Source organism: Pan paniscus, chromosome 1 (genome assembly GCF_029289425.2).
Source record: "Pan paniscus chromosome 1, NHGRI_mPanPan1-v2.0_pri, whole genome shotgun sequence".
Classification (NCBI taxonomy): Eukaryota; Metazoa; Chordata; class Mammalia; order Primates; family Hominidae; genus Pan; species Pan paniscus.
In genome coordinates this window covers 101926589-101952954 of record NC_073249.2, presented here as the reverse complement: position 1 = coordinate 101952954, position 26366 = coordinate 101926589, and the positions used below count along the sequence as shown (strand labels likewise).

Sequence of the window (26366 nt, the reverse complement as noted above, 5' to 3'; positions counted from 1 at the left end):
CTGGAGGAAGCAATTTAAGGAAATGGGCCTAAAGAGGCCTGCAACTTGAGTGTGTTCACTCTATTACCAACCAGCTTATGCTCTTTAGTGACGAAGCTTTAGAAGGGAGGGAGAAAGAAAGAAAATGAGAGTAGACATACATGAGGTTGAAATCTTACTATAAGTTCCTTACTTTTTGCAGTCCAGCATATAATGAACTGTTAAATGTTAATGACTATGTTTATAAAAATGTGAGATGGACTGTTTTTTTTTTTTTCTAGGAGAAAAAAATGGGTTCCAAGTGCTTTCTCTGGTTGGACTACTGCGGTATCTCTGGGTGGAGCACCTTATCCTCAGACAGAGGCCAGGTGTACTCCTAAGTCTCCATATTGGTGTCATAATATGCGTTCTATGATCTCTTTGCAAGACCTTTTTTAAAAAGCTTTCCTGCCCTGATAAACAAGACTGATTGGTAGTTAAGATTACACTTCTGTTTGTCTTTCCTAATCTTCTCTCAGAAATGACACCCATTTGTTGGTGAAAGGCTAAGTGGCCGGTCCCTTGACCCTTTGTTTGGAGCAACAGTTATTTCTCTTCTTCCAAATAGATGAAATATCAATAGGGAGCCACTGAGAAGCAGCCCCACTCTCAGGGAGCTCTCCTGGGCGTCAGTTTACGTATCTGTAAAATGGTGATACAAAGACCTATTTCACAGACTCATCCTTGGGGTCTATACTTCTTTAAAGCCTTCTCATTTTTAGGTCCAGGTCAGGTCTCCCCTATTCTCTGTGTAGTTTGTTAGTTTTTTGTTTTGTTCTGTTTTGTTTTATTTTTTATGTATCACCTCCTGGAGCCTATGGTTCCTAGAATTGATGATAAATGAATTCCTGTTTAATTCTATCCTAATTGTTAGAATAGAATAATGTGAGTTAATCTGATCACATTAGGCAGATTGTGGGCTTGATAAAGGGAATTTCTGGAATCATCCCTCAACATCCCATTTTCAAATACTGTGTATTCAAAACAATAACAAAAATAATCAGACAATAACAACAATTACCATGTAATGACTGTTATTTCCCAAGCACTCTGCTAAACTCTTTACAGTCAACTCAGTTAACAGCCCTATGAGGTACTTAACAGCTCAGTTAACAGCCCCATGAGGTAGATATTAATGGGGCCCAGTTTACAGATGAAGAAACCAAGGCTCAGAGATTGTCTTGCTGGAGTCCAGATGTAAGTTAGCAACTGGAATTTTAACCATTGCATGCCTGACTTCAAAGCTCTTTGCATTACTGGCTTACTGATGGGTATAGTCCAAGCGCTCCCCTCCCCACCAAGTCTGCCATCCTTCTCTTGTAGTCACAGCATGAAGTGGACAACAAAAGAGAGATAGATGTAGAGACAGATTTTATTAAGACAAATTACACATTTTACCATATTTTTCCTTTCTAAAACCCTCACCATCAAAGATTGATCCCACAGAATTTCTAATTCAAGAACACTCATTTCATAAAACATTTCAGAGATAGAAGGAGAGAAAATATTAATGCTAGGCAATAGATTAAAATGTGTCCCCTCCAGGGACCCGGGATGATCAGACATTCCTTCCTAAATGGCATCCTAGTCACTTTCCTCCACCTCTCCACTCTCATTTTTCTTTCCACCCAACAATAGCATCCGAGTGTCAGCTGAGGGCCCAGAGATGGGCAGGTGAGTCAGAGGTTAAACCTCCTTCTGAGCCTTTACCCTCCTCTGTCCCAACCTCTTGTGCCTATCTGTTTAGGTTAATAACTGCCAGGCAGCCGGAGAGGAGAGCAGGAAGACACAAGTTTCTCTGTGGTTTCCTTTCCTTATTTCAGGACTCCCCTAGCCTTTACCCATTCTATCAGCACCCACACACACACACACACGTGCATTTTAATAATGTAATTATCTCTCTATAAGTCTCAGTATCCAATTCCAAGCAACGTTTACCTTCATCCAAAACAACAGCAACCCATTATGGATCCAGTGAATACAGAAACCAGGCCAGTCCCTGGGGAAGGCAAGGCTTTTCTACAGCCCCCACTTGGCAGTCTCATTAGGGGCACTAGGGAGACACAGGAATCTCTGTGCTCTTTAAATAAAGGCGCTGCCAAGAGAGCTGGAGATTCCCCTACTATTTCCATGCCCCTGCTAAAGCCTCCAGGAGAGAGAGATCTGGGGGCCTCCATAGCTGTCATCACACCTCCTCTTGGCACTAAGTTGGCAGTCAGCAAAGGAAGTAAATAGGAGGGGAAAATAGTTTTCCAGTGTTTTCTCTCCATTTTAATTTTCATCTTCACAGCAGAATTTTTTTTTCCACAAGGGGAATCCGAGAAGTACAATGCTTTCTTTGTTTTAACAAGGCCTGGGGAAATTCCACTGGCCTCAGTGGCTGATGATCTGGTCAGGGTTCGAGAGAGGACAACAGCTTCTTGGATATTCCTGTTGATAAGGCCTTCAGGGAATAGCTGGGTGAACAGCCAAGGGAGAAAGGGAAGGGATGGTTTCTATCATTGGATTGAACTGTAAAGGAGCTGCAGGGTGACAGATGTTGGCAGGAATTCCAGTAGAGTTTGTGTGTACAGTGACTCCCTAGCAGAGCTGACACCTGCACAGGCTAGGTGTACACCCTAGCAGAAGGAAAGGTTGCAACATCACCAAGGTGGGGCATTTGCCAGAGGTACATACCAAGGCATTTGTAAAGTTGAGGCTGCTGGTAAAGTTCCAAGAAGCCCTTTTTAAGGCTGAGTAGAGGGAGGAGAAGCCAAGGGCAACCCAAGGCCATCTCACCACTACTCCGAGGAATGGTCCATGGAGACAACAGATTCAAGAGCACATATAATGCAAGTTCCTTGATTCATGCTGTCTATTGGCTGGGAACTTTGAGCTCTTCCTTGGAGGAGGGAGGGTGATCAGGTCAAGGAGGTAGGAACTTAGAGAACGCATTTGGTATGCTGCTGGTATGTAGAGAGAGAGTCATTCTATCCCTCTGGCTATCCCTTCCAGGCCAGCTTTTGCCATGCTTCCCTTCTTTCCCTCTACCCTGTTTCATGAGTAATCTGAAAGGCTTCGTATACTGGGTAGAGGGTGGGGAGGGAATTGCAGTCTGGGTGGGTTGTCACCTCTCTTACTATCCCAGAGCCCTGGTTATAGTTTCTAGAATTAATGAGCAACGTCATTGAGACCCGGGGCTCAAAGGAGCCAAGCAGTGATGACAGTGAGAAAGCATCAGTTCAGAAGGGACACGTCTTTCCTCTCTGAGCCTCCTTTGTTCCCACCTGGTCCTGGTCCTGATCCTCCCATAAAGGAGCGTCACACTGATAGGTCATCTGACCTTGCCTTGCTGCTGGCCTTACTAAGACGTCGCTTGTCACTATGATAGCCATGGGGAAGGCGGTGACCTGGTGAGGCTCCATTGGGCACCTCAGGCTTCTGGCCATAACGAACCTGGATGAAACCTTCCCCAGGAGTCTGCTCCTGACCTCGTACTTGCTCAGTGGCCAGGTTGTCTGTGTTTTGTTGGGAGGCCATATTATTGCTGAAGGGATTGAAGAATTTTCCCCCAGGGCCATTCTCCAGGCACTGATTAAAGTCGGGGGGTGGTGTGCAGCTCTGGACTATGCCCACAGAGGGGCCAGAAAGCTGGCACTTAGCCATGTGCTGCCGCGGTTTGACAAATCGCTGTCTGATCTTCTTCCAGCCCAGGTGGTAGAGTTCAGCCAGGCTAAGGAGGAGGGACAGTGCAGCCACAGCCAGCATAAAGACAATGAAGACATTCTTCTCTGTGGGCCGGGATACGTAACAGTTGACCGGGTGGGGACAGGGACTCCTGCGGCAGACGTGCAGGGTGGTCAGGAAGATTCCGTAGATGAAGTACTGGCCCACAATGAAGCCCACCTCCATGGTGGTGCGGATCAGGATGCTGCACACATAGGTGTTGAGCAGAGTGCCCTGGAGGGCAATCCTTCCATTCCCTTCCTCCCAGCAGGACAGTTCTGCCTTCTCTGCCACCGGGTACTCGTAAGAGCCAGAGCCCCGGACCTCTTTGGCCCTCTCGGCCTCCCGTAGCTTGCGCTTCTCCTGCATGCGCACAGTGTGCATGGCGTGGCCCATGTACACCAGAGAGGGCGTGGAGACGAAGATGATCTGGAGCACCCAGTAGCGAATGTGGGAGATGGGGAAAGCCTGGTCGTAGCAGACATTCTGGCAGCCAGGCTGAATCGTATCACACCGGAAATCAGCCTGCTCATCCCCCCAGGAAGACTCAGCAGCTGTGCCCAGCACGAGCATACGGAATATGAAGAGGACAGTGAGCCAGACCTTGCCTACCACGGTCGAGTGCTTGTGTACTTCCTCCAGGAAATTTCCCAGGAAGCTCCAATCGCCCATCTTGGCACAGCCAGGGAACAGATGCCAAAACTTCTGCAAATGGGAGAGAGAGAAAGAGAGAAAAGGAGAAGGATGTTCTGTGAAGGTCTGGAATGTCTATCATGTTCTGGGATTCCACTGATCCATCCATCCAATGGGTTCTTTAAGAAAATGCAACTTAGAAGTCAAAGCAACCAACGAAAAGCTCGCTCTCCTTTCCCAGCAAAAATAAAAGAGAAGATTCAGAGTAGCCATATTAGCAAAATTAGAGCATGGCTCCCACACTTTAACGGATCTAGAAATCGTGGTGTGTGTTACAATATGGATTCTGCTCTTGCCCCAGTAATTCTACTTCAGGAGGTCTGGGATGGCCCCCAGGAATCTGGATTTACAACAAGCAGCCCAAGTAATTCTGATGCAGGCGGTGAGGGACCGCACCTGGAGAAACACGAGTATTAAAAAGAACACAAGACTGGGGTCTGCAAATGTGACTCTGGGCATTTACCTCACTGAGTCTGTTTCTTCATTTATCGAATGGGGATGGGAATAGCTACACCAGAGAATTCTGAGGATTAAATGATATGAGGTGTGTGATATTCTGAAAATCATTCCACAACTGTTCCAAATGTTTAAATGGCTGTTGGATGGAAAAGGAATTTTTTTATGGCTCCAGAGGGCAGAACTAGGTGGAGGAGGAAAGAGTGAGGATGGGATTGGCAAATTTGGCCCCTCAGGAAGCACTCTGCAAAAATCAGAACCATCCAGCATGGACCAGCTGTGTTGGGAGGTGGCAAACAAAAAGTGTGCTTTGGTCACACCAGCTAACAGTATCACAGATGAATGCTCACTTCCCCTGGCTGGTAAGGCAATGTTGATCTCCCATGCCTCGGTGCAACACAGCCATTCCAGCCACACAGCTCAGCTCGCCCTGCTGCTAAGTTTCTGTGTCTCATTTAAATAAGGTTCCCACACACAGATCTGCCCACCCTTATGTCCAGAATAAATGTCCCAAAACTTTATGTCCCTTACAAAATCCTCCCTCATCTGGCCCTTGTCTGCTTTTCCAGCCTGTTCCTGCCTGTCCACATGAGTTCCTTTTGTCCAGCCATGCCAAGTCTTCCCAAATGCCCTCCTTCTGTACCCCTACATGTCCCCTCACCCCTAGCTGAATCCCATTTACCTTTCAAAACTTAACCCAGTCATTGCCTCCTCCAGCTGTCCCCTCCTCCCTCAAGCTGAGCCTCTTCAGCTCCTGTGATGGCCCCCGGGACACTTACTCGTCTCCCAGTGCTTGCCGCCTTGTGTTGTAATCCTCTGCCTGTCTGTGTTCTCCCAGGAGGGACTGTTTGAAAATGGAGACTGTCTTTTCTTCTGTATCACCAGAGCCTGGCCCAGAGTAGGTGTTTAATACATCTTAGTTGAGTGAATGAAGGAGGGGCTGACAGGCACTGTTGTTTCCTACCCAATAGAAAACCAATTCCCTGTTTCTTGCCTGCCTCCCATTGGCAGGGTGAAAAAGCCAGGTATCACTTTCTTAATCTCCTCTGCAGTTAGTTCTGGTAGGTGAGGTATGGGGAGAATCTAAAGTAGAGGGAATGCTCCAGAAAAGGTTTTTCTACCCCCCAGTAAATGGAGAGAGCCTCACTCACAGTGCTCCCATCCCCCTGTGAACAAGAGGGAACCTCACTCACAGTGCTCCCATCCCCTGGTGAACAGGAGGGAGACTACTCACAGTGCTCCCATCCCCCGGTGAATAGGAGTGAGCCTCACTTAGCCCCACCGCTTCCTGCCTGTGGACAGAGTTGTATGAACCAAGATGTCTAAAGCTGTCCAGAGAATCTCAGAAATGTCAACCAGTGCCCTGAGGCCTCTGAAGCAACTCTTGAGGCTCCCTACCTCCAGAATTCTTACTTAGTGAATAACGAATGTTCTTACAGTTTAAGCCTCTAACCATTCCTAACCAACAGGATGACAAACGTCTCGGAGGGAATGGAGCATAAATATTCCTTTCTTAGAATCATAAACCTCAGATTTGGGTGGGTCCTTAGAGGTTTGTCAAATTCAAACTTTGACCGTCATATCTTTGCTGCCAACGTGCTCCTGGTTTCTGTCTGAACATTCTTCATGCTTATGGGGAAAGATGGGGTCAGGGTGGTGCATTTCATAGTCCAGGCTTCCTCAGCTCTTGAGTTGATTGTTGCCTTGACAGGGACCAACCTCCTGGCCCTGTATTCTCTCAGACCCCAGGTCCCCAAACTTGAGAGTATACAGTGTCCCTGGGAATGAGGGAGTTCCTGAGTGAGCGGAAAGCATCTTATCTCTGCTCCTCTCTATATCAAAGACCCATCCAGGTCTTGAGGCCTTTCCTGTCATTTGTGATCAGACATCTGCCCCATGTCCTTAGGTGGCGAAGCGCCCCCTGTTTCAGCCTCCAGATGTGGAAAATTGTGGAGCATGTGCTCAAAAGGAAAATGGCTGATTAGATAAGAGTTTGAATTGTCTGTCCTCTCTTCTGGGCACATGTACAGTGTTCAGCACCTTCAGGGTCAGCCACACACGTGCAGTGACTGAACTATGGTAAATGTCTGAGAAAAAGAGGGAGGGAGAGAAGGGGAGGCATAAAAAGAAGAGAAGAAAAGGGAAAGACAAGGGAGAGTTGGAAATGGAGAAAAAGACCATGTAGGGTTAAGAAAAGACAGATGCAGGAGTTAGCTTACTGAGGTTTGACAAATTTCTATTACCATCTGCTGAGCTTAGATAAATGATTCAATCTGTGTTCCACTTTCCTCACCTGCAAAATGGACATACTATTAACTCATAGAGTGCTATGAGATGATGCGTGCAAAGCACTTAACACAGTGTTCAGCAAATAAGAACTGAATAAAAGGTAGCCATTACTAGCAACAAGAGCGGTGGGGAAGGATGAGAGTACAAGAAGGAGGGAAAAAGAGAAAGTAGAAAGTAGAGAAAGGTGCATTACAAAGGAGAAAAGAAATGGGAGCAAGAGCAGAAGGGGAGGAAATGAGAGGAAAATGGAAATAGAAAAAAAAGAAACAAATGTCATATTCTTCCAGGATTTGGGGCAAGTTTTCCACACTCAGTCCCTGAAGACTTCTCCCTTGATCTTCTCACTCTGTCACTCATTCCTTGCAAGTCCCCAAGGAAGTATAAAAATAGTTCCAGGCAAAGAATGTGACCCTTTGGTCTAGTCTGCCAAGAGGCTTGACTGCTGACTCCTTCACTGCTGTCCAAGGAATTCCACCTGGAAGAGGTAAAGCACAGGTACAAGAAAGGAACACCTTGGAAAACCAGAAAAGCAGTATTAGGAAGGATATCTTATTGGGAGGGAAAAAGAGAAACTATCTGAGGAGGTATAGGGGTGAGGCAGACCTCCTGGGCCCAGGCAGAGGAAATAGGGTGAAGGGTTTTTCATGTATGACTTCCTGCTGACGCTCAGGCAGGGTCAGAGAAACTTAAAATAGCTACCATGTACCAGATGCTCAGTTTATAATGTGAAAGGTCTCTGGCTGTAGTTACTTTTCCAGCTACGTTGGCTCCCTTTGGATACCCCATCTCAGCCAAAGAAATTTGTAGATTAGATACTCAGTGAGTTTACTGGGCGTATAGCATATAAAATACTTTGTAGATTATTATCTGCTTCTTGGCAGGAAGTGTATTAGGAGGGGCAAAGGAAGCTGCCCATGCCACGAATAAATGCTATCAAACACAATGGCAATTTACCTCACTGCTTTAGCAGTTATCCTCACTGGCTTCCTACCACTTAGAAAGTCCAAACTGCTTAACTTGCCATATGAAACCCTGTACAGTCTTATGCTATCATTTTTCCACTTTTCCACTCACACACTCAATACTTAAGCTACACAATTTCACATGTACTTATATGCATCTCACCATTTCTCACCCATTTATCTTGGCTTCTTATGTTCCCTCTGCCTAGAATGTCCTTTTTAAAATTCATTTAATACGTTTATTGAGTGGCTACAGGGTGCCAGCCATCATTCTGGACAATGAGGATACAGCAGGAAGGAGGGGAAACAAACAAGGGATTCCCTGACTTCACTGAGTGTAACTGCCTTTATACCCCTTTATTAACAGCAGACATTAAATACATGATTTCAGTAAAACACAATGTGTGTTAACATAAAGGAAGTATAAGGTGTCATGGGAATGTGGGGCAGGAGCCTGAATCTGGTTTATGGGTTTTGGGGAGAGTCCTAGGGAATTGTGTTCTAAAGCCCTCTGCCACTGATACAAGTTCTGAAATCAGCAAGGCAAAAAGAGATGGTCCCTAGAACCTGGAAGAGAACCATCCCAATTCTAAAGGTTCTTCACTCCCAAACCTTCAACATCCTCTTTCAACTTGTCCTATCCTGAGATAAAGCAAATTTTGGAGGGGCCACTAGGAAACTTGTTTGGCAATAGCAACATGGTGCTTAGATAAGAGGAAGAGGGCCAGAGGAAGGATTTTGTGTATAGTGAGCATGAATCATTTTATGCTTTTATTTAATGTACTATATGGCCAATGACCAGAAATAAAGCTCAGGCACCTACATTCTGAATCCAGTGCTTCTTTTTTTTTTTTTTTTTTTTTGAGATGAAGTCTCGCTTTGTCACCCAGGCTGGAGTGCAGTGGCACCATCTCAGCTCACTGCAACCTCTGCCTCCCAATTTCAAGCAATTCTCCCTGCCTTAGCCTCTGGAGTAGCTGGGATTACAGGTGTGTGCCACCACACCTGGTTAGTTTTTGTATTTTTAGTAGAGAAGGGGTTTCACCATGTTGGCCAGGCTGGTCTCAAATTCCTGACCTCAGTTGATCCTCCCGCCTTGGCCTCCCAAAGTGCTGGGATTACAGGCGTGAGCCACCATGCCCGGCCCAGTGCTCCTTCTTGTGGTCTCCCTACACGGTCAGTGTTTTTCAAAGAAAATCATTTCAGAGCAACCCAGATTAATCATAAACTCATAGCCAGAACCTCTTCCTCTGACTCTGCAAATCTACAGCAAAATGGATAAGTCTTCTAAAATTGACCTCAGCCCTCTTTGGTGTCCCCTGAACTCCAGAAGACTGAGCATCTGGTACATGGTAGCAATTTTAATTACCATCCAGCATGGAGGATACATCCTCAAACTTGGTTATATATTTCCTTAGACTTGTTTTCCAAACATTTGTCTATCAGCCAACCTGCAGATACTTTGCTGAGTCCCCTTTATGTGCCTACCACTGTTCTGAGTAATGAGAACAGTACCAAAGAGGTGCAAGGCCTGACACACACTGGGCACTCAATGATGTCTATTAAATTAATAAAATCGGCCGGGTGTGGTAGCTTATGCCTGTAATTCCAGCACTTTGGAAGGCCGAGGCGGGCAGATCATCTGAGGTCAGGAGTTTAAGACCAGCCTGGCCAACATGGTGAAACCCCATCTCTAATAAAATTCAAAAATTAGCCCAGTGTGGTGGTGGGCACCTGTAATCCCAGCTACTCAGGAGGCTGAGGCAGGAGAGTCGCTTGAATCCGGGCGGTGGAGGTTGCAATGAGCTGAGATCACGTCAGTGCACTCCAGCCTAGGCAACAGAGTGAGACTCCGTCTCAAAAAAAAAAAAAAAAAAAAAAAAAAAAAATTAATAAAGTCAGGCATGATTCCTTCTGTGAAGTATTTAACAGCTTTTTCTCTCAAATGGGTAGTATGCTTCTCAAAGTTAAAAGCCCTGTCTTCTACTTTGCATTCTTATTGCATTAGGTTCTGTCATTTGGTACACAATAAATGCTTTCTTAATGATTGAAGAAAATGTTTGGCTAGCAGTAAGATTGCAAAGAGGTCCTAAGGAGGCTCAAGTCTTTCTTCTTAAGGTCAGCAGTAAAAATAAAACCTCACAATAAATAAATAAAAATAAAAGCTTACATACTGTTCAAAATGTGCTTCTACATTCTCTTGTTGGTTCCAAGAGAGCAGGATCATATTTGTTCTGTTCAAGACCGAATACCTTCAGAATGTTATAGACATTCAATTTTTATTGTTGAATGAATGAATCCTCATAACCACTCTGTGGGGTGATTGTTATTGCCTGTGTTTTGCAGAGGAGGAAACATATAAAAGTGATTCGTTCAAATAAACAATTAATGGGGGAAGAACCAGGGCTTCATTCCAGAGTTTCTGTTCAAGTCTGGTGCATGCCAGAAAGTTTCATTCCATCTCCCCTCCAAGAGTGGAGCTCATCAATTCTTAGACCTTCGAGAGGACTTCCCAGTGGAGATAACTCTGGTGTAGGAGTTAGGGGTATGTGATGTCTGTAGGGGTGTGGAGTGGGTGGAGGAGTTGCAGAAGAGATGAGGGGATTTCAGACAAAGGCAAGACTGCATGAACAAATTCATTGAAATGAAAACCAGCATGGTTTTAGAGTACAATGAGCAGAGCATGGAAGGAGAGTCTGCATAGCAGGCAGGAGCAGATTGTGGAGGGCTTTAACAGCCATGCCTAGGAGTTTGGAGTCATTCTCAACCCACATGATAGGCCATGCTTAGTCCATTATTTGCTCCTGAGGGCCTAATCTGAAGCCTCCAAATGGGGTTGGGGATGTAAAGGACTGCACAATTAGTAATGTCCATGCTTGTAGCAGTCTTTTAGTAGTGGCTGCAGCATCAACTAGGTAGGCTGCAGATGACAGGTACCTCCCAGCACACTTGCTGTGACTGCACCCTCGTCTCTCCTGCTTAAGAAGGTATATTGCTAGTGAGTGAGGCGCTACCATAGGGATGCCTTGAAAATTCTCTTCTTTCTCTTGATTCCAGTTCTGTCCTGTGGAGTCACACATAATAGCCTTTCTAATATAGTATTTTACAATAATTTCTGTGTCCCCCAAGTCAGCAGCTGGGCCTTGGGCTGAACCGTAAAGCCTTGGAGGTCTCACACACCTGAGAATTAGTTGCTCTACAGGCCATGTATTCTCTCTCCCACTCAACCCTGAGCTCTTTGAAGACAAACTGCTTTTCTGTTCATCATTGTATTATCCTCCTGAAATTCCCTCCACCCCAGACCCCTTAGTGCTCAATACCACACCCTGCACAGTGTGGTATGTACTTTATAAAAACAACGATGGATGAATTGATAGCATTTAGGTCTCTCAAAACACCTAATGCCAAATTGATCAAGGCAATTATTTACCAGTTGCTGAAGAAAAGGATGAGAATGCACACAGAGGCCAAGCAACACGTTGGGGCCATGCTGCATGTCAGTGGAGGGGCCTGCCTGGGAAGCTGGCATAGGGACACCTGCCCAATGACGATGGTGACCAGAACACCAGGGAGATGGAAGCCACTGAGTGTTTCTTCTACCTGTGACAGAGCCGTTCTCTCAGCAGGAATGAATGTGTCTCAAGCAGAAATTCCATCACTGTGGACTACTCTCTCACTGCCTCCTCCCCTCATAGTACTGGGGAACTTATCCAAGCTTGTCAAAATTAGATGACAAGACCACTCCACAGAGTCTGAGTCTAATTTTGGACAACGACACATGTTCTGGACAGTATCTAACAGATCTCTGGTTCTCCATAAAGGTTGTTATTCATAGTAATAATAACAACCCCCTGGGCCCATGCTATAATTCCACTCACCATACAGTGGAATGTGGTGCAGGGCAGAGTTCATTTGCTTCCCAATTAAGAAAATTCTGTTGTGAAAGGACCCAAAGGGCCTCACTGAAAGGCTGCCTGAGAAATAGTATCATATCAGTGCAGTTTAGTTCAGAAAGTGCTTATCGAGCTCCTCTGCCATGTCAGACATCAAAGTAGCTTTATAAAGCAAAGCACCAAGCATAACCTTTATGTCAGAACTCTTTTGTACCTTATTAATTTGTGTACATGTTTTCTGATTTCCTCTCACCCCAATAATTTCTCCTTAAAATGGATATGTAGGGAGAATTACATGAGAAAGTGGTCTTGATCCTCAGCTACTTCAGTAATCTTTGTTATCCTTTGATATTCCCAACTACGTCTTCTAGTTTACCCAGTTACATACACAAAAAAAGAATTTGGATCTAGGTGATAATAATAATAATGGAAATAAAATAACACTCACTGACACCTTTCTATGTGCCAGACACTCTATAAGTGTCTTTCCATATCTGTTTTCATTTGATTCTCACAACAGCCTGAGGAAGTGGGGACTATTCTTTTTTTTTTTTTTTTTCTTGAGACAGGGTCTCACTTTGTCACCCAGGCTGGAGTGCAGTGACACAATCACAGCTCACTGGAACCTTGACCTCCTGAACTCAGGTGATCCTCCCACCTCAGCCTCTCAAGTAGCCAGGACCACAGGCGTGCACCACCATACCCAGCTAATTTTTTGTATTTTTTTTTAGAGATGGGGTTTTGTCCTGTTGCCCAGGCTGGTCTCAAACTCTTGGGCTCAGGCGATCTACCCACTTCAGCCTCCCAAAGTGCTGGGATTACAGGCATGAGCCACCATGGCTGGCCTCTCATCTTTTGTTACAGGGCTCAGAGAGGGTAACTTGAGCAAGATCACACTGCTAGTAAGAGCTCCCAGCTCATCTGACAGCAGTGTCCCTGCCTTGACAACTGTGCTAAACTCTATCTAAATCACTTGAAGTTCCTTCTTTGGAAAATCCTAACCAGTCAAAGGCTGGCCACTTTTATATAAGATGATTGAAGCAGGAATGTTCGTTGAGATCATTGTTCGGATAGGGAGTTGATAGTAAGTGACTGGTGCTAATTCTTACATTTAGGATTTTCATTCTTTTCCTGATTTACATTTGGGGTAACTACTTCAGCCTCAGGAGAAATGATCAGGCATGTGATGTAACTGTAGCTACTGAGCTGGGCAGTGTGGGCACCTTCCTCAGAATTAGAAGTCCACTGAGGGCCAGCATCCCTGAACCTTGTTCATTGTAGAGGGGAAAGGAAGATAGAGATAAGAGAGGAGAAGAGATGAGTGAGATGAAGTACTCACTTCAGTCTTCCTCCTACTCTGGCCAGTGGCACCAATGGCAGATAATTAATTCCTTTTTAAATTTAATTATTTTATTCTGGCAAGAACAGATGGGTCCACTCAGAGACACCCTGCTGGCAGACAGTTGTTTCAAAGCCAAGGAAGTAGAAGGGAGTAAAGTGCAGAAAGAGATTCGTGCTAGGATAAATAATTTTCTTAAACTGTTGGAAGAAAAAATATGAAAAGTGAATGAAAAGGAGTAGTAAATGGAGATATTAAATGTCAACAAAATATTAGTAGGTCCTTATTAATTGCTCCAAGGGGGTAACTTAGTACCCATGCAATTAATTACTAATGAAAATTATATTATAATACCCACATTTCTTTATTATTTTCCCCATTTGTCATAGATTTATAGTGCAGTAGAGCTGAACGGAATGTAGAGATCAATCAAACTCAACTCCTTATTTTTAAACAAGATGACAAGAGTCCAAGGAAGTAAAGTAATAGTGATAACAACACTAACTTGAGTATTTCCCATGTGTGAAGCCCTTTATAACTGTACTTTCTAACCCTCCCATTAACCCTGCAAGGAAAGTAGGATTGCCCCATTTCACTGATGAAAAAACTGAGGCTCAGAGGCTAAGTACTTGTACTAAGTGCCACAACTGGCAAATGCTGCATAAAGGGTTTGAATCCAGCTAGCCTAACTCTAAAGCCCACATCCTCTCTACGTCTCTGACAAGAGAAAGAAAACCAAGGACTAGGACTGATAGATGATGATAAACCCGTGCCCAGAACTCCAGTCTCTTAACTCTCAGAGTTATCATCATCTATTTTTCCCACTTTACCTTGCCTCAGAAGAGACCCAGCGTTTTTCCTTTTAGCTTCTGCCTTACTGGCTGGCCATCTCTTACATATGCTGTTCCTAGAATTAATTATTACACTGGGGCCCTCAGCCCACAGTGGTCAGGATTCCCAGACTCTTCGGCCTCTGCCATCATTTGGCCAGAATTCACATATAGAAAGTTATTTCCTTTTTTAGCCAGCAAGTGTTCTTGGCTGCAGCAGTGTCTACTGCCCGGTTCTTGGCTGGCCAAACAGCAGGCTCTGGTGTTCCATTGATGTGAAATCATAACAAGAACAACAGAAACAGCAATTATTAGGCGGAGGAACTTCCGGTCTCTAAGGACTAGTAGGGCTAGGACCCTGCTTGCATCACTCTCTAGTAGTGTAACCCTAGGCAAGTCACTTATCCTCCCAATTTCTAACTCATCTAACAAATAGGAATGTTTATTCATGGGGATAACGTAATGTGTGGACATGTGGAGTCACCTAGAACAGTATCTGGCATATAGGCACTCAATAATATTAGTTCCTTGTTTTCTTTTCTGACATTTCCAGTAAAAACTCCTCTCAGACATGATCCAACTAGCCAACTTGATGCAGAATCTGATAGTGCTTCAGGCTGGTTAGTGACACAGCAAGGACCCTCATGTGGCACAGGTAAAGGAGGGTAACTGTCAGAGACGGGAAAAACACAGACAATGGAAAGTATAGGAATTTGTCTATAAATTAGTTATCTCACAAGGCATCCAGACCTCCTGGGTCAAGTCTGGAGAATCAGGGAGGTGTAGGGCCCAATCAAATTAAGCCACTCTCATTCCTGTTTCAAGTCCAGCCTGCCTCCTAATGTGTCCTTAACTCAAGATTTTGGGCCTGGAGTTGGACTCCACATGGCTCCATATTATAAAATGTATGCCTCATGGGATGCCTCTCTTCTGAGAAGCTGCAGCACTTTTGAATCTGATCACCAAGCAGAAGGCACACTCACAATAAGAGGTTTGAAGCAGGCTCAGTTCTACTTGGAAGAGAAAGAGGGGGTTGTCTACTCTGTGATCTGAGGGTAAGGGACATCTTGATCCCTAGTCACCTCTGTCCTCTCCTGAGGTTCTGAATCATGGAGTTGCCAGGTTGGAGTAAGATTTGGGAAATCCCCTGTGAAAATGCAATGTTATCATTTCATGAAGAGAGGCTCTTTTCTGGTTCCAGCTGTTTCTTTGTGATCCTAGACAAGATATTTCCCCTCCCTGAGCCTCACTTTGCTCACATGTGAAACAAAAGTGTAGAGGCTCTTCCATCTCTAAGTTAGAACATCTGGGGAGTCTGTGACTTGCCCAGTTGTGATAGCATGGCAAGTTAGTGGCAAAGCCAAGAAGCAAGTCCAGAGTTTCTGACTTCCAGCTTAGAGGACAGCAGAAGGAGTCCTAGAAAAAAAAATTCTGTGGTCATAAAAAACCAGCAATACCTCCTTGGAATTATATGTCGTAGGAAGCCTTTCTATTTGATAGCCATTTAAAATATTTAATCCTCATAAAACCTTATGAGGAAGATATTTATTAGCATCTTTGGCAGATGAAGAAACTGAGTGTAAGAGACATTAAATAATTTCCCCAAGATCACACAGCTAAAATCCTAGCCAAATGTGACTCCAAATGCCCAGGTTCTTCCTTCGGCCCTACCCCTCAATTAGATAAACTCTAAGGTCCCTCTGTGATTTTTTCAATACCTCTCATTCTGCGACCTCCTGACTCTCAGTGGACTGTTGAATACTAAATTTTACTTGCCCATTATTTACTAATATATCAGAAACAATTTATTCTCAAAGTGCATCAAGCTGGCATCACCAGGAGCCAGCAGCTTCCAACAATAGTAAGGAAGTCAGCTTCCTTTCCAGGAACCCTGAAGCTTTCCAGGAAAATGGTCATCTCTCCCCTTTGTCCAGCTCAACCCTTGAGCCCAGGTTGGTGCTTATGGGAGTTTGTTCACACAGAGAGCTACTGGAATCCCCAGTAAGTGAGTCCTTCCCTAGGACGGGGGCAGAGCTTTGGCCTTGGGTCTCCCTGTCCCTGAAAACGGCAGGTCATCCAGTTCCTGTCCTGATTGATCCACATAGACAGGTCCCCTGTCCTAAGAGGTGGGGTCAGCCAGTACCTGAGAGACCAGGCGGCACTGTGGCAGCGCCCTCCACTGCCTGTGCCCCACGAACAGCCAGTGTAAACGATGAAGAGCAGGTGGGCAGGTGGGAGTCAATACCAAAAAATGGAATTGTAGAGACACTCAAGTGGAAGAATCAGGGAGACTCAGGGAGAGATGGAGGCTAGGAAAATCCAGCCGGGGGATGGACATTAGAAGAGCCCTCGGTATGAGTGAGCAGGGCAGGGTGCTCTCCCAACTCAATCAGCCCTGACTCACTGTGTCGTCTCCTACGAGTCATGCCCTTCTCTAGTCCTTGTTCTCCTTATTTGCCAAAGAAGGAGGCTGGTAATGGAAGAGACCTCTTTCAGTTCTAATGTTCTCAGACCTTAGGCAGTACTAGGAGAGGGGACAGGAGTGAGGCAGTTAAGATGCAAGAACAGTGACCAGCTTCAGGAGCCCAGCAAGCACACCTCTGGAGTTCCAAGGCAGAGACAAAGCAGGGCAGCCTGATTCTGTGACTGCTGTGGCTCCGTGAACGTCACATGTGTGGGTGAAGGATGCTCAGAGAGTGTTGGGTTGGAAGCCACAGAATCCCCTCCTGGTACTCTCTGCTCTGCAGACTGTGGTCATTGGGACTCCTCACTGGCAGGTGCTGAGTGAGGAAAAGGCTTGGAGGGACAGCCAGGGGAGCAGGCTCCAAACAGCTCTGCCGCCGGGCAACCTGGCAGGAAGGTGGAAAGTTCAGAGCTGTCCCTAGAGAGCAGTGAATCAAGGGCTGGGCTGGGCTTGGCTGTGACTCTGGGGACAGTGGGTGGAGGGGATGGAGGCTGCTTGGCCTGCTGATGTAAAAGTCAGGTTAGAAGGCCTCTAAATACCAGCTGGTGTTCCCAGCCATGAGCCACAGCACCAAGCAGTCAGAGGCGCTGCACCTCCACACGCTCCCCTTGGTCTCTTCTCTCCTTCAGTTTTGCTGGTTCCAGGTCTTCTGACTCCCTGTTCGGTGCTCTTTGCACTGCCCTGCCTCCCCACGCAGCCAGCTGGAACTCTTTGTGCCAGAGCCTTTTTCCAGAAACAGCAGCCCCAGTGATTTGCTGGGGAGTGAGAACAAGGAATCCCTCTATTATAATGGAATACTGCGAGGGAGAATAAGGAAAAAACTGAGCAACAGAGCAGGATGAGAAATTCTTGTGTTGCGCCTCCCTTTTTCAGTGGTTCTGAGTTGCCTTTGAGCCTATGGAATCACAGCCTTACACACCGTTACTGCTGAATGGAACCAGAGGGAACCTTCTACTTCAAATTCCCCATTTTATAGATGAGGAAACCGAGGCCCAGCATGGGGATGTGTCTGCTACAAGGCCTCCCAGCCCCTGAGTTTGGGCTCTTTCACTGCATGCTCAGAAGAAAGGTCCAGGAAGAAACTAACAGAATCTTTCTGCCCCATGGCCTCCTACTTCACACCACAAGTGGAAAGGAGACCTTCAGTGGGTGCTTTCCTGGGCTTCCTCGCTGGTTTCACATGCCTCTTTCCTCCGGCTGCAAGTGGCAGCCTGGATCTCTCACATGTGGCCACTGCACAGCAGGGACATGATACTCTGCAGGAAACTAAGCAGGGAATATTTTTAAACCATCCAACATGCCTTAGGGAGAAAAAAAAAAAAAAGCAAAACACTCCCCTAGATGCTGCTAAAGGCATTTTGAAAAAGATTCCATGCCTAGCAGAAGCATCGTAAAACAGTGTTGGTTTTATTTTTAAAGGGCCAATTCCCTCTAAGAAAAGTTCTTGGGAATGGACTGGTGACCCACTTCTAAGATGCCCCCAGAGGACTGAACTCCACAAAAGTAGGCTGGAACCCCAAGGGCCCTCCACTCGCAATTCTTCATCTCCCTCTAAATCAAGGAAGTAATTTATCTGCTGCTTCGCTAAACCTTCCTTTTTAATATATCCATACCTCACTATCACAGGAAATAGTGGGAGGGGTAAGGAATAAACTCACAGGTAGAAAGAAAGAGCTTTGTTTTTATCCAGCCTAGAGTCCAAGCTCCCTTCTTCTGGCTATTTCATATCCACCTGTAGTTTTAGCTGTTCAAATTCAAGTCTACTCTTACCTGCTTCTTTTCCTCCTCCCTGGACTTTCCTTCCGTGGGCTTCTTCACACTCTGGCTGCTTCTTCTCCAACTGCCCACGCTTTTTGCTCTTGAGCCTGTCAGTTGTTCCTCTTCCACCCTCTTTTTAATCGTATCTGTCGCCTTCCCTCCTCCCACTTCTTCCTACTCTTTCTCTCTCCACCCCTTTTGCCCTCTGAATCCCTCCCTCTCCTCTCTCTCTTTTGTGCTCTTAGAGTCTTTGCTCTAAAAGTCTTCCTCCCTCCACCTCCTCGTAGCCTCAGCTCACTGTGCTCCCCTTCCCTGGCCCCCAAGGAGGCAGAGCCCCCTCCTCCCTGCAGCCCTCCCCCTGTCTGTCTGCCTGTTGTCCTTGTCCTCACAGCAGTCCTCCACATTGCCTCTCCCCCGGGCCGCTGGTGCACCACCTCCCTAAGTCTCTTCCTGCCCACCCCTCTGCTGCGTCGCCTCAGACTTCCCAGGCCATGGCTTTCCTGGAGCATCAGCAGGAAAATTGGCACTGCCCAAGAGATCCCTCTTCCCATCCTTTTCCCGTCATCAGAAAAAAAGAGGGTGTTCACTCACATAACAAGCCTTTTTTGGGATTTCCACTATGCCCACACCAATGAACTAAGCATAAGCCAGCACAGGAAAACACGGTCTCACAAGTCACAACCATCCAGCACCCAGAATAGGCACCAGGACTAACCTGAAAGGAAAGAAATGCTAACCTCCCAGCTCCAAAAGTGTAGGGCATTCCTCACTCCCAGAATCATACTCTCTCCCCTTCTCCTCTAAAGAGAGGCGAGCACCTTCTATGCATCAGGCACTGGGCTAGAGACTTCATATATATATATTGCCTATTTTTATCTTAATCATTCTATTTTCCAATTCTATAAGGTAGACCTTTTCTGCATTTTACATTTGAGGAAACTGAGGCTCACAGAAATTAAGTAACATGATTATGGTGACCCAGTTTGTAAAGTAAGTGGTAGAATCAGGATTAGAAGTTTTCACCAATGCCAACATTTATCTTATTGCTCCTTCCATGAACGCAAACAGGTCTCCCAACTGGAATTGAACTGATGAAAGTAAGGTTGGCTCTTGTTAGATCACATGCCACAGGTGACCAAATTCAGAAACTGTGGGGGTATCTCTTCCCTCAAACCCTCCCATTCTCCAACTTCTCCCCCAGACTCCTCAACTTAAACACTTAGCCGTGGACCCAGTTGGAATGAGGTAAGTGTCAACAACAGAGGTTACTATGAGTGGACTGAAATCAGACAAAACAATGACTAAGAGCCCACAGATTATGAGAACTAAAGAAAACTTCAGTGATCATCTGGAACAGCCAGGGAAACTGAGGCCCAGAGAAAAGGCCACTTGTCAATGTCATATACAGTAGTATGTGGCAGAGGCAGGGCAGGAAGCCAGAATGGTCCCTTTGCTCCACATCATCACCTGAAACATGCCTTTCCCGCAAAGCACCGGTCACAAGCATTCCAAGATTCTGCAAAGATGTTTCCTTAATGGGCTATATTTTTCATGGGTGAATGAGCAAGATCAGCAAGAGGGAAAAGAGCAAGGGGCTGAATTTCCAGTTTCAAGGGAGGCAACATCCCTGGTGAAAGCAAATGCAGGATTCTTGATTCCTTGGCCAGAGTTTACCCCACTTTTATGCAGCATCAGAGCAGATTCTGGGGCCAGCCTGACTGGGTTTGAATCCTGGCTCTGCCACTTACTAGCTGTGTGACATTGGGCAAGTTAACCTCTATGCATCTCAGTTTCTTCAACTCTAAATTGGGAATATTATCTACTTCACAGGGCTGTCATGAGGACTAACGAGTATGTGAAAAGCACATAGAATGGTTGGGAACATGGAGGTACTGTAGATGTGGCTGCAAAATAATACAATACAATACAATACAATACAATGCAATACAATACAATACACAACCTCCTCCCTGCCTGTACTTGCCATGGCTGTACCAAAGTCCTGTGATGGAATTTAGCATGTGAAACCAATAGCAAGCCCTGCTTCTCCAAAACAGAGATGAGTTTCACACTGTGACTTTGCCTCTACATCCCAGCCTCTCTACAAGAGCAGGGGACACCTAGGAACACCTTATTATCTCCATCCAGGAGGTAGCCAGTTAAAGAACCCATAAAGTCTCAGCTGGGAGATAGTCTGAAAGTGGGAAAGGTTTAGTGGAATGTACACTCCTAGATCACTGGGCTGCCAGAGGAGAGATGATCTCGGGCAGGCCTGGAGATGACAGGAGAATGCCATTTTCCTCTGAATGTGCAGAAGGGAAGAGTTGCCCAGATACAGACACACTCACGACCCTGGAGGGAGAGCAGGGTATACAAGGTAAATTTTCCCTTCGTGCTTGGCTGACAGAGAACTAAAGCAGTGAAGAAACTGGATGGCTTGCTAGAAAAGTCCAGGAAGTTTGCCTCAGAGCTGGGAGAAGGCTGAGGTCTCTGACTGTGATCATCCCAAGTCAATGAGGTCAAACAACTCTCCACCCAGGGACCATTCATCATGGCATCCAGGACAGCTACGTTGCTTCAGCAAGGCCTTCACAAATGTGGTTTATTCCTCACCTGGCTCAGGCAATGACTAACAAAAGTTGAAAAAAAAAAAAAAAGTCATTTGGGCTGTGGATGTGAGGTGATTCTCTAAAGGGGCTTAATCTGGCAATCACCACATAGCTAAGAAGGACCCCGTAAGCAGATATTCAATGCACCAGAGAAAAGGACAGGACGAGGGCCAAGGGTGGGAACTGAGGTTCTCCCATGTCCTCCCCTTCTTCCTCATATTTCACACAAGAAACGGTCTTAGAAAGAAGTATCAAAGTCTGTGTTCCACACATTACAAAATATGGAGGACTCAGGATTTAGAGAGGAAGCCCAAATCCAGTCAAAGAATTAGTAAATCATACCTGTAAGGAAAGGCTGTAGAGGTGGGATTGCAAAATAAACTTTATTCAACATTTATTACGTGCCAGGCATTGTACTAGGCACATTTCACATTCTTTTACTTTGAGATAAAACAGACAGAAAAATGACTTTATAAAGACTTTCTCACTATAATCAGGGTCTTATCTCAACAGGAATCATTGGCTACTCCTATGGGCCCAGCCTATTCTATGTGAGAAACAAGGGCCCTCCCTGTCCACAAGGAGCTGACATTCTAGTTGTAGAAAAGAGCTATTGAGACAAAACAATTAGTATAAAGGGTAGTATTCTATATGTATGTGTGTCAGTGATGGTATAATAAAGTGCTAAATTATGTGAGAAAAAATCATTTGGGAAACAGCTTCATACAGAGTGATCTCTTTGTTGTGCTGTAATGAAGGGGAAGAAAAAGCAATATTTTTTATATTTAAATTAAATTTATTTATTTTAATTTCAACTTTTATTTTTGATTCAGGAGGTACCTGTGCAGGTTTGTTACCTGGGCATATTGCATGATGCTAAGGTTTGGAATACAATTGATCCTGTCACCCAGGTAGTGGGCAGGTAGTACCTGATAGTTTTTCAACTTTTGCCTCTCTCCTTCCCTCCTCCTTCTATACAATAGACACTATTACTCCCTAGTGTCTATTGTTGCCATCTTTATGTCCATGAGTACCCAATGTTTAACTCCCACTTAGAAGTCAGAACATGGGGTATTTAGTTTTCTGTTCCTGTATTAATTTACTTAGGACAATGGCCTCCAGCTGCATCCATATTGCTGCAATAGACATGATTTTGTTCTTTTTAATGGCTGTGAGGAACATTTATTGAAGGCCTTCTGTGTACCAGGTATTTTCACCTCACAACACTGTAAGATAGATAGTATGTTATTATTTCCATTTCATGGAAAAGAAAATTCAGACTCAGAGAAGTTAAGTAACTTTCCCAAGATCATTCAATAAGTACAGAAAAGGTTCACCTGATGCGAAAGATTAGGCACTTTCTCCCCATGGCTGTAGAAGAAATTCTCATGAAACCTATTGGCCTGGTAAGACAGGCGGGCACAGGGCCCTCCAGGTAGGAGCAAACAGACCTGCAGATAGCCCAAGAAGAATGGACTCCAACCCTAGGAGAAGAGATTGTATTCAGCCCTGATTATGAAGGTGGTTCAGCACTGTCACTGATTTCCAGGAAGAAGCACCATCACCTTCTTTACATGTCTTTTAAAACTGGCATACTGAAAATTGCTTCTTTTTTTTCTTCTCTCTAGTGGCAAGGGGGGAAATGAGGAGACCTTCCAATGTCTTCTCTACCCAGTGAATCTCTGACTCTACAAGTTTCCTTCCCAAGACACTGTGGTCCGGGGCTACCTCCCTTACAGCCTACATGACAACATGTGCAAATTATTTGTCAGCATCTAATTGCAAGAACGGTGAGTCCTCCGTGCCTCATTGGAGGCCATAAATGGGTAATTGGAGCCATGGTTAGTGGGCTGAGGTCACACTTTTCTGCTGGTTAAGATGCAGACACCACAGGCATAAGCCGTCCCCTTTAAGACTTTTACTGGCTAAAAAGGGCAAGAACACTCTGTTCCAAGAAGCAGAAAGCAAAAGAAACACAGACTTCCTTGCTCCTGGTGTTTTGATCTATGAGCCTACTCTTATCATATCTCAAGTTTTAATCCCAAAGACAAGATCAAGATCATGTCCATACTTCTTAGGCTTAAGGCAAATGGAATCCTCTGGGATCCCAGGCTTAAGAACTCTTGTGGTGGGCTTGGAACAATAGCCTCCATGGACAGGAGAAAAGGAGAGGGTATCCACTACCAGCCATGCCTAATTCTCTCCCACTGAAGTCAGGGCATGAAGGCAACAGCTGGGTGCAGCTTCACTTGAGCTCTGAGAGTCCCAGGACTGGGGATTTTAATCTTTCTTTCTTTCTTTTTTTTTTTTTTTTTTGAGACAGAGTCTTGCTTTCTTGCCCAGGCTGGAGTGCAATGGCACGATTTTGGCTCACTGCAACCTCTGCCTCCCAGGTTCAAGCAATTCTCCTGCCTCAGCCTCCCGAGTAGCTGGGATTACAGGCGCCTGCCACCACGCCCAGCTAAATTTTGTATTTTTAGTAGAGATAGGGTTTCACCATGTTGGCCAGGCTGGTCTCGAACTCCTGACCTCATGATCCACAGGTGTGAGCCACCACGCCCAGCCTGGGGATTTTATTCTACAGCAAAAAATTAGACCTTGGCCTGGGAGATCTTGGAATGGCATTTGCTCTCTACATCCAGAGGGAAATCTCTGAAAGCAAGAAGACTGAGAGCCTCATATTTTGGTCTGATTATAAGCAAGGTCTAGAGTTTGTAGTGCACCCCTGGTATACATTCCTTCCTCTTCTAACAACTTATGCATCCTTGATCCACACTCCCTACCTACCTCACAAGACCAAAAAGGTCTTGCTTTTCTTTTATTTTGAAAGGTGTTTCAGTCATGTCCAAGATATAGTATTAGGTGGTCTATTGAAAAAAAAAAAAGTCGTAAGACACAAGATCAAGAAACTTTCTGCCAAATATGCTGTTAACTCAGACACCCTCAGACATGTCACTCTGAAATAGAGGTATTTCCTTGTGTGTAAAAGTGAGGTACAATACCCTGTACCTGTCCTGATAATTTAGCCATTGATGTTCAAAGCCTAATTCAATAATGATATGGTTAGGCTTTGTGTCCCTACCCAAATCTCATCTTGAATTATAATCCCCATAATCCCCATGTGTCAAGGGAGAGACCAGGTAGAGGTAATTGAATCATCAGGGCAGTTTTCCCCATGCTGTTCTCGTGATAGTGAGTGAGTTCTCATGAGACCTGATGGTTTTATAAGGGGCTCTTCCCCCTTTGCTCAGCACTTCTCCTTCTTGCCACCGTGCAAAGAAGGTGCTTTGCTTCCCTTCACCTTCCGCCATGATCGTAAGTTCCTGAGGCCTCCCTAGCCATGTTGAACTGTGAGTCAATTAAAACTCTTTCCTTTATAAATTACTCAGTCTCAGGCAGTTCTCTATGGCAGTATGAAAACGTACTAATACAAATAACAAAGGTTTTACGTTTCCTCCCAAATTAGTGTCTAGAGTCAACGTTAGCTCCTAGGGTCAAGCTATTATACAGGATTAGAGGCATTTAGGAGATTACAACTTTTCCCTGGTTTTTCAAAGATTAGTCACACGTTCACTTGGCTGAATACACAAGGTAGAATGGACAGGACTTGAGGCAAATAACCTTGTGGTTAAGAATACTCAGGTTCAGATTTTGGCTCCACCACTTGGCAGCAATGTGACCCTCTATTTCTATATCCTTCTTGCTTTTAAAATGAGTATAACAATAGTAGCTTTTGGTTGGCTATGAAGATTGAGTGAGACATATGTCATATTTGGCATGTAGTGAGTGCTAAATATTCTCTATCATATATATTATATATAATATACAATATATACCTCTCTATATATACATACATAGCTAGATATACAGAGAGATAGATATATAGATACAATGAATCATGCCATTTATGCTGAAGATAAAAATTAAATTATAAATGGGAGAGTACTCTGAAAGGAGATAAGATTTTACAATGGAAACGTGGGTTCTGATGATTATAGCTCTAACTATTGTGCCCACCTTCATTGCCTCCTTTGAGCAAGGCCACCAGATACAGCCAAGCAGTTTGGGCACTGCACACATCCAAAGGCACCATTCACATATAACCTTCCCTTTGTACCTGAGAGCACATGGCAACTACTCTTCAGGTAAGCCTGTGCTTCCCTCACAGTTGTTCCTCCCAGAGTCTGAGGAACAGCACCTGCTCTGTAGAGCCATTCACTCATTAGTCCTTAATTCAGTGAAGGTATACTGAGAACATACTCTGTGCAAGGACTGGGCATACAAAGATAAATGAAACACAAGTTCTGCCCTGAAGCTCCTGGTGGCTAGGGAGAGAGTCCTGTGCACCAAGAAGTAGAATGCAATGTAAAGAGTGCTAAAGTGCATCTATGTACAAGAGATTAGAGGATTGGCAGCTTTCTTTCTACATGGCAGTGGTCATGGACAGGGGTAGTGTGGGGATTCACAGAAGCAAAAATGAGACAAGTCTAACTCTCTTAAAAAAAAGTTCTCATAAACACCATTTTTAAAAGTCAAGAAAAAGTCAATGGGGTACAGTCTCTTCAGAGAAATCCAGTGGGGATCTTTTGTTGTGGCAGGAAGGGACTCTACTAAGAACCTCTAGCAGAGGCACCTCTGGTAGAAGGAAGGTGCAAAAATAGCTCCCCTAATACCAGCCCAGACCAGAAGAAAGGACAGGGATTTATCACTCATACAGTAAATTTGAAATGTAGATTCTTACCTAACATGAAGATTCCCTTCTCAGGGGATAGACCAAATTCCCTTCTCGGGGGATAGACCAAAGCCCGCCAGCTTTAGACAGATGCCTTCTCTTTGCATCTTCATAGCCTCTTTGAGAGAGGTGAACTTGGAGTCAGGAGATCTGAGATGGAATTTTAACCTTGTCCATTTGTTGTTTTGTGATCTCAGGCAAGTCAGTAAGCCTCAACTTTGTTGTCATAATAAGAATTAAGAATGGTCATAATAAGATGGTCTTCACAAATTTGTTCTTTGGACACAAAACACCTTAGTTATTGTCATATGCTCTGGGATAGAGGTGAGATCTTAGGAAGGAGGCAGAGACAGCACAGAAGTCCCTCCATTCACAAACAGGGTCTGCCCACCATCCTTTAAGGAGCCTCTGCAGCTTGTTTATAAAGGAGATCTTGTCCTGAGAGCATTATGCTCCTGAGCTGGCCAGCTCAGCCCTCCACTGGCTCCAGCGCCTTCATTTGTAAAGAAGGAATTCCGAGGCTATCAAAAAGGAAGTCAGATTGTTTTCGGAAAACAATAGCAAAGTAACTACAAGTCATTAGCTTCCTCTTTGGGGCCTGAAGTCAAGCTTGCCTGG

The 26366-nt window shown here is 45.0% G+C and overlaps 1 protein-coding gene across 4 annotated transcripts; it reads right to left on the bottom strand.

Annotated features, from left to right (window-relative positions):
- On the bottom strand, nt 1-25944 carry GJA5 (gap junction protein alpha 5). 4 transcript variants are annotated; one of them, XM_055102271.2, is made up of 4 exons: nt 25758-25944; nt 10298-10456; nt 5652-7636; nt 1-4428 (listed from the first exon to the last, which is right to left on the bottom strand). In XM_055102271.2, exon 4 carries the CDS (start codon nt 4393-4395, stop codon nt 3319-3321), a length of 1077 nt encoding a protein of 358 aa, XP_054958246.1. In that variant the 5' UTR covers nt 4396-4428; nt 5652-7636; nt 10298-10456; nt 25758-25944; the 3' UTR covers nt 1-3318. The 4 variants fall into 4 exon arrangements, with proteins under 4 accessions (XP_054958246.1, XP_054958247.1, XP_024782024.1 ...); XM_055102272.2 differs by lacking the exon at nt 25758-25944 and adding an exon at nt 14186-14446; XM_024926256.4 differs by lacking the exons at nt 5652-7636; nt 10298-10456.
- Between the last annotated feature and the right edge of the window lie 422 nt (nt 25945-26366).